Source organism: Chaetodon auriga, chromosome 11, assembly GCF_051107435.1.
Source record: "Chaetodon auriga isolate fChaAug3 chromosome 11, fChaAug3.hap1, whole genome shotgun sequence".
Classification (NCBI taxonomy): domain Eukaryota; kingdom Metazoa; phylum Chordata; class Actinopteri; order Chaetodontiformes; family Chaetodontidae; genus Chaetodon; species Chaetodon auriga.
Window position 1 is genome coordinate 10,635,006 of NC_135084.1, and position 12,958 is coordinate 10,647,963.

The window sequence follows — 12,958 nt, forward strand, 5'->3', positions numbered from 1 at the left end:
AGCGGCTGTATCACATGTGTTTTTGCTGAAGAAACGTGGACATGTTTGTTAGATAAATCACAGGTCACCGGTGCCTCCTCTGCGCCTCTCCAGATCCAGACTTGTGTGCAGTTCAGGCAATTTTGCCATAGGGAGCTGTGATTGGATTCCCATTCGTCTGGCAGCTTTTGTGTAATACTCAAACTGAAGAGGACCTGGCTGAATCACACCACACATTTCCTCCCAGGAAACCCCCTCAGAACCAGTCAGGCCCAGACACGGCAAACATGCAGCTGAAAAGGAGAAGCCCGACGTGCCAAACAAGCACACAGAGACACACACTGACTACTCCAAACCCTGCATACACGAGAGGGAAACATCAAAAATGATTTATCCGAGAAATAGAAAGGAGACATTTGTATTGTTTTATTTTCCTTAGTGCACATCAGTGGATTTCATTTGTCTGAGACGGTGTTTTCCCCATACAGTCTCTCCTGCTGGACCTTAAAGGGTTTGCTCTTGTTGTGTGAAAACTGTTTCCATCTGGCGAGAAACACACATTGTGTAATGACTTCATCGACACGAGCTGGGCGTAACGGGTTCAGCTTAGAGGATGTCTATACCTGGCTGCACACACCATCCTCTGTCAGCCAGGGCTGAGTTGGCTCTTATTGGCCTCCTCCCAGAGACTGAGCAGGTATTGACTAAATAGAGACAGGAAAAATGAAAATATTAGTGGATTTGACAACCAAGCAGGATAACCCCTGCATGATCCTGGCGAGCAGATGAGCGGACACAGAGCCTGACACATCCGCACAAAGCACCAATCCTTCAACTTGACATGTAATACTGCCTATTGTTGGTCAATATAGGAATGGGGAGCACAGCAAAGGTGTCAAAGGTCAGCTGATGCTTTAAAGGAGCTCAACGGGAGGGAGGAACTTGTGCAGAGACACATTTCAGTTTCCAGACTTCAGCTCCTGAGAAATTTTTTGAGAGATTTTTTAGAGACAAGCAAGCACTGTGGAGCAATGTCTTGATGAGAGGGTCCCCATGTTGCTTGTATCTCAAGTTTTACCAGCAAGTGCATGAGAACACGCAAGCCAACAATAGCAAACGTCAGGTACTGGGCAATTTAATCACATAGCAAGTTCAAGGTAAGGAAAACACGTCATTGCATTTCTCTTCAAATTGATGTCTGCTATTTCTGGAACTTTTCCAGGATTTGCTCGTCATTCTACAGACATCCATTAACTGAGCAGTTGAAAGATCAGCATTCAACATGCTTTTAAAATACTCAGAGAGACATAATGGCATGTATGACTTTATCTGACTCTGAGGCTGAAGTAAAATATTATATTTCCATTCTCAAGCCCAACAGTCAGTTTGGACCTCATACATTTCATATACTTTTGAACAAGTTATCACAGGAACGTCCCTCCCCTCACCTCCACATACACACACACATACTCCTCATCAGGAGAGGTTGTTGTAGGCCACTTGCTGTCCAGAGGTCAGATCATTACCAATGCAGCCATGGATCATAGATACAGCCCTCATATTAGTCCTTCCTTCATCATTCCCCTCTGACCTCGTCCGCAGCTGCACTACCTCTCATCTTTATGACTAGAAAATGACCCAATCCTTCACACTCACACTTTTCCCTGTGGACTCTGCACGTGTATTCCATCATTATAATTATTTGACCATCCATATTAATTGACAAATTTGCTAGTAGAGTGGATTGCACCATTGGTCACATGCCAAAAAGGTGCTCTAATATTGTGAACCTCAAATCTCTGGAGGCACTGGTGGTGCTGACGTTTCCCATAGATCTCTTCTTAGGGAAGATAGAAGTCTTGTTGTTGGTGGGAAAGGATTTTCATTACTGTCATTGGTAAGGTGCAAACATTTAGTTGCAGTCAGGTGATGTCAGTTACTCTTCCTGTGGGGAGGTAAAACAGCCACTGTAGAATATTTTCAGCCTCTGTGTTTGGTGTTCTTGTTGGCAAAATTTACTGGAGAATTTAAAATCCATAAAGCCTGGCCTCCTCTTTCAGAAAGATTAAATATGAAAATAATGTAAAATGAAATACAAAGGATGAATTGTGCGTTTTTTCCTGCTGAAATTGTGTCTGTCTTTCTCTCTCTCTCTCTCTCTCTTTTTTTTTTAATCAGATAGCACAGTGAGTCTGCTGCTGGCAGTGGGAGCTGGCAGGAACAGCTCAAAGCCTGTGAAAGTCAAATGCTGTCTCTTTCACTTTGAGAGAACAATTTTTGAAAATGTGAGCTAAAATGCTAGATGCCTCAAGCATGCTGTACTCCAATTTTTTTGTCTACAGTGCCATGCAGCAATGAAGCCTGAATAATACAGTAAGAACTATTTGTTCAACTCTAATGTGCAAAAGGAAAAAAAAAAAAAAGTGAGGCACACACAGCATGTGTTGAATTAACATACAAATTGCTGATAAATTATCTCACAGATTTTTTCAAATCTAGCAAGGCAGCATTTTCCCATCAAAATGATTTATATTCTGGCCTGCACATGGCCTTAGAAGTGGCATGGTGATGTTTTACACTGATGAAATAACAAGGCAGCTTACCAGAATGTTATCACTTCTAATTAGTCACACTGTGCTGAGCACTCATGTATAATTGTGTACATAAGCATTTACCAAAATCTGTCGTCTGTTTAGCAATATTAAGCTAACTCCATTGACTACCCCATTGCCCTTATCATGATATAGCGGGGGTCTAATGTCGACCGGCTTTGGAAAGTAAGAATTTGAGCTCAGCACTTTCTTCCAGGCTTTGGTCGTAACCGTGGCTTCGCAAAGCCCGATGTCAGGCTCCTCCTTTGATGTGTGGATGGAGGCGTTTTGTTCAAAGGGATAACCTTTTCTGGGCACTTCTTTGAAATGATAATTCACCAGCTTGCTGCAGGTGGAGCTGCAACTCTCTCGGCAGACAGGGTCAATCAAAGTCAAATGGAGGAGCTGCTCTCAGCTTCGCACGAGTAGCCGGTGCCAGTGCTTGGCTGCCGCTGTCAGCCCTGCCACCAACATAATCCCTTCCACTGTTAAAGGGGGTGGACACAAGGGATGTCTCTGTGACGAGCAGATTTTAAGCAGCAGCGTGGACCGAGCAGTTGTGCTGTCATGATCGTGAAGGATCTAGGAATGTTTATGTGTATTTGTGTTTACACAGCTCTGACTATAGATGCCTGTCATTATCCAAGCTGAGTTTTTCTATGCCTCCTCAAGCTGCAGGCTGTACCCGCGGTAAGGGGGACGCAGGTGTGTGTAATTACATCAGTAATAAGGCCTGGATATGGTCCACCTGCCTCAAAGTGAACCCTCTATCCAATCCAGCGCTGCTGACAACAAAGGAGACAAGCGCTCACTGATTATGGCTTTGATGATGCAGCTAGAAGGCTGTGTTTTATGGGGGGATATTTCTGGCTCGGGAATAATTTGCTGGAATTATTCAATCTCTCCGACAATGGCATGTATGATCACACATACAACATTCATATGTCATGTCAGAGATCAATAAATCATAAACAAAACAAACATATGTATTTACTGTGTATTTACTATATATATATATATAGTTCATCAAACCCAGCCACCATGATGGATTGGTGACCTGCCAGTTCTGAATCACTATGACCTTGAATGTAAGCAAATAAAGCCACTGAATGAATTATTTCAGCTGGTGTTAATAATGTATATCAGTCTCCTGTCGCTGTTGTCCATCTGGATCCAACCATTCAGGATCCTGCATGAACCAGTGCCTCAGTAACGAGGCAGCACAGGACACATAGACACAGATCTCCCTTGGGTCTGGGCTCCATCTGGAGCAGACATGCCAGGGCAACCTGTCCCTATTATTGTTTGTGACAGAATCAAGAAGGAAAAGCAAGTAGCAAAAGTGCGTGCGTTGTGCCTGCACGTCAGATTCTGCTGGCAGTGCCCCCAATGTAATTATGGGCATGGGTGGCCAGCCATGACAGCTCATCTGTTAGCCAGCCAGTAGGAGTCTGGGGCACCTGGTGAGGCCGGCACCAGAATGATGAGCCGATACACACAAATTAAAAATCTCATACAGTATTTCATGAAACGAGATTTAAGTACATAAATGACACTTTCATATTGCTCCACGTCTCTCATTTACACTGAGGCACATGCATCTGCCACACACTGACAGAGCTGGCCACTTCAAAATCTTGTTTCGCTGCATTTCACGGACCAAAAGGTGTAGGTTACACCGCTGGCAGTATCATTTTAATTACTGGCAACTGATCACATATTCAGAAGTCAATTACAACGAAGAGACACTGGTTTTGAATTGATTTGGTTAGATGACCGAAGTGTTCTGAGATCATTAACCTGCATCATTCAGTACTTTACAGTGCAGCATTAGCACTGACAGTGTCTGCACCATAAATGACTTTGTGGTGCAATAGAAAATAAAGTATGCCCTCGCCACTGTGTTGAAACTCAGCCCAGTGACTTATCTCCCTCTCACTGTTATCTAGGACTCATCAGGGATGAAACAGTTAAGTGGAAATGTTTCAAAAAATCCCTTTTATTTGGAGTTGATTAAATAAATGTCTGAAGAAACGTTTTTTATACATTCTGATGTTCCTGTTTTTGTAGAAACTTGTTTTTATCTAAAACCTTTGAATCCATTGATTACTTTGCCCGAGTTGGCTGCATCTTCACTAAATACCGCTCAAAGAGTGAGAGGTCAAGCCAACTACACAGTCTCGCACCTTATTGTGCAGAACATATTTCTGTCAAGAGGACCATCCCTCCCATATGCAACCAGGGGACCCAATCATATTGTGCTCACCCTTTGGCAAAGGCCCTCCAATCAGGGATGAGTAATGACTAGGCAGGCCAGCATGCCGTGATCCCAGCTTTCTAATTAGTCTTCCATTAACTTTTTCAACCTTGGCGGCGGCAGGGTGCACACTAAACACACACACACACACACGCACGCACAGACATACAGACCAAAATATTGGGCCTCTTCTCCAAAATCTAACATCTAAAATTAAGTATTTAAAAACATTTTCAAGTCTGCAGTGCTCATTAAATCATGCTTACTTTCATCCTAATTGGCCTTGAAATGTAAGTACACTCATACAGTATAATGCCACCTTGTGTATCATATTTGCTCTTGTTTTGTGTGTGTAATTATGCAAAAAGACATCAATACAAAGTGGGTATTAAAGATGGCGATTTTGTCTGTCATCATCAATCCTCATGAGAAGAAATGGCTGTTTTAAAGTGTGTATGATTAAAAACTGGTGCATGTGATTTTGGTTCAGGCTGCTATTAAGCAAATGGTCTCCAACTATTCATGCATTCTTCTTCCATGACTATTCAGTACTGTGTGTGCGCATGCAGGAGATAAACCATCTCTGGTTGACTTTGATCAAACAAGCTGTTTTAAGTAAAGACTGATGGAATTTACTTTTGCAAAGAAAAAGTCACAGATCATCTTCTCTGTTGTGTTTGATTCATTTTATACTGTTAAGAAGCCTTGGCCAGTGGTGTTTGTTTGGATACAGGCAGAATGTCAGTGTGCTACACCCGCGTGTCTGGTTTTTACTTGTCAACCTGGTCTGGCTGATAAGTGTCAAAGACCATATGATGTGTTTCTGATCTGTACAATAAAAGAACTTCTGCAGAAAGTGGACATGCTGTTACAGAGACTGCACAAAGAAACTGACAGAGAGGGAGCCAGAGACAAGAGTCGACATGACATGGATCACTGTTTCCAAAAATGGGGTCTGAGAAGTGATGAGCGGGCCATTGAAAAAAAAAAAAGAAAAAAGAAAAAAGAAATTTGCATTTTTAAGACAAACGGTCGGATTAACTTTTGAAACCGAAAAAGGACATGCAATCTTAAATAGTCTGAATAGCCCAGTCACACACCTGCCAGGAAAAGCAACCCAAATTAGCTACCCAAACTGTGCAGACCGTCAAATGTGTTCATCAAATAACACTCTTTCACTGCGCATCAGTGACATGGAAGGTTTTGAAGCAGCTACTGCTTTGCATACAGTCAATTGTATGCACAGTAGTTGGATGAGTCTAAAAATGTAGCCAGCCTGGCACAGCTCGCACATTCATGAAAGGTCAATCAGGGAGGGCATGCTCGTCTGTAAACCGCTAGAGACGAGGACAACAGAATGCTGGACACCTTCTAACATGAAATAGGCAGCGACCATTTGCATGATGAAGACTTTCTTACGTAACTATGTTATCTGAGTGATATTTCCTCTTGCCTAAATGAAGTTAATCTCAGATTGCAAGGACTCTCTGTGACCATATTCAATGTATGAGATAAAATGGAAGCTTTCATAAAGAAGTTGAAGCTCTGCTCAGACTGTGTGAACAGATACAAAACAGGAGGCTTTCTGTTGTTGCATGATTATTAGTTTATTTTATTATTTTTGCAACTCAGCGCAATGTGGCAGACAATGTCAAGCACTATGTAAGTGCACCTCAATGAGCTGGCTGCACAACTGCGCAGGTTCAACCCTGAAACTGACAAGTCCGACAGTTGGATTCGTTATCCCTTTTCTGCTGTGCCTGCTGCCTTAACTGCATCTGAACAGGAGAGCCTCATTGATGTTGCAACAAGTGGATCCATGAAAATTGAATTAATGTGCCAGATTTCTGGATAGGACTGTGCAGAGTACCCTGCACTGGCCAATCGTGCTGTCAAGACATTGATGCCCTTTGCCACCACGCAGGCCTACTTATGTGAGAGTGGGTTCTTGGCTCTGACAAGCATGAAAACAAAATTCAGGCACAGACATGCAAAACGATTCTCAGAGACTCAGACTTTCTCAGATTCAGCCAAACATTGCAGAGTTATGTGCATCCTCTCAAACACACCGTTCTCATTAACACTATGGTGAGTATTTCACAGTTTCAAGTGGATTTGGGGGGGAAAAAAATCATATAAGGATGCGGCAGGGGAGGGGGTGGATGTACGTAGCCCGAGGTTGAATCTCTTAAGGGCTACATGACTGTAAAAAGTCTGGGAAACACTGACACGGATGTTAAGATTTTCCATTTTTGGTTTCGTTTCAGCACGGCTCGGAGTAAAATTTCTCCTTTCCTTTATCATATCAAACACAACATAGGAGCAATGTATCAACATCTATGGTGTCTGTGTGTGTGTCCGTGTGTGTGTGTCTGTGTGTGTTCACATGTGCGTACACCGGCATGTCTGTGTGTCTCAATGCATGAATTCATGATTCATCCTGTTTCACAGTGGGCACTCAGCTTTAGAATGGAGCTCCATAAAAGAGTAATGGAAATTCCTGGGGAGCTGCTGTGGCCTTCCAGCACCCAGTGGCATGCACTATCTTGGCGTATTATCACTTTTGCACAATCTGTTTGTCAGCGAGCCTACAACTTCAAAGGACTTAAAGCTTTCTTTCATTTTCTGGCGGGGTTGAGGGGTTGAGAGAGTGAGTCTACATTTTATGAACAAAGCACCCCCAAGACATCTAGCAAAATAAAATGTTACCATCCTGGATGCAGCTCCTAACATTTACTCCAAAGCACGGATCATAAACTATTAATAGATGTATGTCTGTATGAGCACCAGAAGGGTGCCTCTTTGAATGGGATCCTTGTGCTGAGCAGGGTCAGGAATGGGGCTAAAGCTGGTGAGCTCCCTTTACTTCCTCATAACATCGCTATCCTTCATGGAGGAGGGTAGCGGATGGATGGCCACCATCGTGACTGTTGTGTTAAATTGCGATTATTCAGTCAAGCGATTATCTGCTGCGATGCATCTCTGTGACTGTGACTGATGCCTGCACATCTGAGACTACACTGGAGAAAGGTGAAAGTGAAAGAGGTGACCTCTTTCTCTGCAATCTTTTAACAGCCACGTATATGACTTGACACACGCACATTATCAGAGTGTGGAAAGTATATATGGCCTGTGGATGGCTTCATGTCAGTGTTTTTAAACCAAAAGATGTCCCACTGTTTGGAGCAAGAATTATAACACACAGTTATAGAAAATCATGGTTTCATGAATGCTCTCTGCACATTGTGCTAAATTTGCCAAATTGTTGATTGAATAAGTGCCATGTTTGTACATTATTCACTTATTTGGAATATTTCATGGGCTTTTGAAAGTACCAGAGAGCATGATGTACTTCAACTTTATCATTCAAGTCAGGATTTATTATAAAAAAACAAATCATATATCAACTGAGCCAACAAATAGAACTAACATAACTCGTATTTGAGTTAATTAATATGTAATGATTTGTCAGTATAAACTCCTTGTCAGGTCTAAGAGCCACTGAGTATGTTCAGAGCTTTGTTCTGCATTACTGAGAGGGACCTCTCTGCTTTCTCATTTGTTCCCCTTGACAATGCTTGTGGAAGGGGTAATTATCAGTAAAATTCAGATGTTTATCATCTTATGGCAGCCAGTGCTGTGCTGCATCAACAGCAAACCCAAGATAACTTTGTGGTTAATGCTACCCACATCCAAGGTTGTTGATCTGCACCAAGAATATAATGCCAACACTGCAACAGTGTTTTAAAGTCATGAAGCTACAGCTTTCACATAAAGCACGAATGATTCCTCTGGTTTTGAAGAAACTCAGTGTGGAGTGCACAGCTGGTCGTTTAGGGGGTCTGGGAGCATCAAGAGCAAATACACAAAGCCAGGTCGTCCATAGTGATGAGAAAGTTTGAAATCTCAATAGGCATTGAGGCAACAGAGGAATAACCGCTGTTCACACTGTTCCACCCACTGAGCTGTTAAGGTTATGTTGTTCGAGCCTCTTAAATATCACTGATTTCACCTTTATTGAATTTTATAGACCTTTTATTACAAACATACTGTTGCAGACAGACTTTTATTTTATCTTCAGCAGCCATCGTACACAGCTCAGAGATTTCTTTTCTCAACACTGTTAAGAAGTGAATCCTCCGTCGATCAACGTCTGTCTGTTATCAACACACACAACACGTGACTGTTGTTTCATGTCAACCCCTGAACTGTTCCCAAGCTGCCACTGACCTACCGTTAAACCAGTGTTTCTGTGTTGTTCACATTTTGTGAACCACAGTCGAGTAATTACAATAACAATTTCTTGTTTTCTTTTAATGGTTTTCAACTGTCTTTTGTCTTTTCATGACTTTTGTTTGAGGTTTCAATATGAAACGTACTCATCGTTCTTCTTTTCAACATTTAATTATGGCTTTGTGATCCTGAGAAGTAGAGTAAAATATTTTATGTGCCACTTTCTCTAGTAATTTTCAGTTTGGCTGAAAGTAGTCTCCATTGTTCATCTTTGATGTTCCAATTTCATGTCGTTGCACTTTGTGTGATACTGAGGCGTATTGCTCCACTCTAACCAATGCACCCATTCAATAATGCTTATTCTGATGTAATGTGCTGTAATATTCTCTAAACGCTGTCTCAGAGGGTCTACTTTGGGTGGTCTTGATTCTGAGGGTAACTAATTAGATTTCTCAATGGCTCTGATTGCCTCCTGCTGATGCAGACTGCTATCGTCAGATCTAAACTTGTCTAGTTGTCATCTTAATTTACCAGTGGGACCTTTTTTTTGTTGCAGTGAGGTTGTACACTTCTTACTCTTTCATCTGTTTTTCTTTCCGTGCAGATCAAACGGATCATTTTCTGCGTCTTCCTCGAGACTGACTTTGCCATCTACAAGAAGAAAATGACTGTCATATTTCAAGGTATGTGTGTTTACTTCAAATCGACCGGACTGCATATCATTGACACGATATCGTTGCATTTCATGTGTTGACCATTGCTGTTTTGAGCTGAACTAGCTACTGGATTGATGAATGATTAATATGCTGTGTTCTGTATAATATGGGATGTCACCACCTACCTAACTGACCATCTGTGCAGACCAAGACAGCTTTGGTACCTTGGGTATCTGTGGAAACATCCACAGCAAGAGATATGTTGTTCCTGAAGCACTATAAGTGTGAGGACCTGTCAGGCTTGGGTGACACCTACAAATGTAAACAGATTCAATGCACCCGCTCGGCCTTTTGGGAGATTAAGAGTGAGAATTTATCCTGACAGTTCGTAAAACAAGTGTCAGGTTCTCTATGGATTGCCTTAATAGGATTTGAATAGTTAGCCTTCTTGTCAGTGAACCAGCAGGCTGATATTTTACATAATTGTTGATATTCTGATGAGACTTTAATGTCAGATTTGATTGACTGTAATAACAGTCCTCGGCAGTGAATGTCTCCCGCAAGAACTAAAAGATTCAGGGATGCATAGCAACCACTGATCGTCCTTGGTTACTGCTCCTCAATTCTGTATGTGAAATAAACAAACATCCATTATCTTCTGCTCCCACTCTCTTTTCTGTCTCTCTTTCAATTCCCCCACCCCTTTCGCGCCATCATCTTTTTTTGGGGGCCAGGAGCAGTCACCAGCTCTGATGGGGCCTCCACGGAGGATTGAGTTTAATAGCTGGGGAGCTGAAAGAGGCTGGCTGGCTTCACCAGCCTAGCATTACCTCCCTTTTACCTCACTTTTCCCTCCCCACCTCCCCAATGGAATACCGGCTCTCAGGCCTTCATCTCGCTGCTCCCTGATGGAGAGTGTTTTGTTCCCCCTGCGCTCCCGTCATCTGTCCCGCTCCCCGCCCAGGCTCTTCCCTGAAAGATTACATTCTGGGGAGAGACCTTAATTATATTGCCTGCCCCCATGCACCGAGCACCCGTCTCATCATATTAGCGCTCTGAGATGAGAATCTGGAGCTGTTGTTCTCCAGTTATCACTCTCGCCGTTTACAAGTGCTGTCAGTGGATAAATGCCCTATATCTGTCCATGGCTGGGAACAGGGAGGAAACTAAACAACGGGCTCTGTGCATGTCACGAAGTGTAATCAGAAAAGTTTTGAGAGCTGCATTATTAGAGGAAAAGAGGTCAGTCTTGATTCGAACGCGGGGTTGTTCCAGAAGGCTACCACAGCACACCCCGGGATGTGACGCCCAGGTGCTTCTCCTCATCACAGCGTCTCGTCTGTCGAGTGCCCTTTGACATCTGAGGTCAGAGCCAACTTTATCCCTGCTGTTTGTGTATGTGTGGGCTCGAGCGGATACTAATTCCATTATAGACCAAGTGGCTAAATAAGTGTGACATTCCCACACAGGGTTATTGTCTGAAGTGAGGCAGACACATTTGTTTTGTTTTGGTTTTTTTTTGAACGCTCGCCTACACCTGCACCAGCCTTTCAACCCATGTGTGTGTTCAAAGCTTTCACCACGCTCTCCATGAAAACAGCACCTCTTATAAGATGTTCCGCCTGGAGGAACTCAAAGATAACATAATTACTGGTGCTGTGATCGTAGACTAGACATTCATGTAAGGGAGTGAATTCAAATGTTTTGTCCCGCCGGGCTGCACCATGTAGATGTGTTTAACAGTAGTTAATAAATGTGCTTTAAAGAAAGAAATGCTGATTGGCATGATTGCACCATGTAGGGAATGCATAACCCCGTAGTGTGAAAAGACGTGCATTTAGCCTGCGCAGAATGGCGGTAGTGAATCAGAGGCTGTGAATTAGCTCTGCAGGTGTGCTGGAGCGCTTTCAGAACATCCCATCATCCTCTCTGCTAGAGACAGACAGTCAGGTAGATCTTGCGGCAACACTGAATGCATCACACAGAGGCCTGAGACCATTCTGTCTCCTGCAACATCCTCTCGCTTTCAATAACCCTCTGTCACGTCGACTCTCCCTATTCTCTCTCCCACTCCTCCTCACTAATTCTCACTTGCAACTCTCCTCGTTCCCATGCTACTTGCCAATGCCTCATCCCTTCACTTGCTTTTCTACTTCCTTATGATATATCAAGGAGCAGCTTCTCCACCGCCTCCTCCATCAGCAAGCTGTTATAGAGCTATTGTGAATAGTGGCCTTGATCTTTCTATAAATTGTATGTGTGCGTGCATGTAGTTGTGTGAAACTCGGGATCTTCCCTGTGACATCAGTTTCAAACATGTCTCGAGCTGAGAGTAGGCACAATGGATTTTTTTTATTGAAGTCTTACTATTCTCATTTCTCATTGTATAGCCGCTTTCCTCATATTCAAGCAATCTGTCAAGTGACAATGACTGGAGCAGGAATGTGTAAACAGGACATTTGCATACAGGAAATTGCTTTATTACAATGTGCATTCCCACAAGCTGTCACTGTGAGAGAGCCAAAATATGGTTACATCTCTGCAGAAGGAGGAAGCTGAAAAATAGCCTTTGCTGACAAGAGTACTCAGGCACACCTGCATGCAGCCACATCAGCCGCCACACACAAATGCATACATACAAAACAGGAAGTTACACCTAATCGAGTATTGCATATTAGCACATTGACATCACAGTGAAACATTGGAAGAAATGACTGCAGATTGTCTTTGCAGCGGCATGTGCCTGGTGTCAGTCAGACCCCGCAGACGAGCTGTTTGATGACTAATGATTTATGAGTTCTCCCAAACAGACAAAGGGTTTTTTATGTAGCTGAAGCTCAATGAACACTTCAGTTGTTTAGAGTCATACATTTTGTAAAGGAGTGTGCACACCTCCCTAACTCAGCTCATGACCAGTGATATAATGACCTATTCATTACTTTTAACTGTACACATCTCAGATGTGCTGTGACTCACTATCTGGTCAACAGGACCGTCGGTGTTTGCACTGTTGGAATACACACACCCAGAAAGAGCAACCAGAAGTAATCATGGTTATATTTTTAGAAAAAATCTTTTTTAAAAAAAAGCAAGTAGAACTAATAATTGATTAAGATATAGAGCTTAATCAATGTCATTAATCCCATGACATGATTCTATTAAGCATTCAGATTGGTTCATAGATCATGATTGACCACATGCTCGCCTTGGCACGTATTATTTGCGAGCATGGAAGCAGTCAG

General features: G+C 42.8%; 1 protein-coding gene across 5 annotated transcripts in view; it reads left to right on the plus strand.

Moving 5' to 3' along the window:
- Positions 1–12,958, plus strand: part of macrod2 (mono-ADP ribosylhydrolase 2) — a 399,810-nt gene that overhangs the window by 357,265 nt on the left and 29,587 nt on the right. For all 5 annotated transcript variants that reach the window (XM_076743643.1, XM_076743644.1, XM_076743645.1 and 2 more), the window contains exon 9: positions 9,665–9,743. In XM_076743643.1, the coding sequence (XP_076599758.1) occupies positions 9,665–9,743 (79 nt within the window). The remainder of the gene's footprint in view (positions 1–9,664; positions 9,744–12,958) is intronic.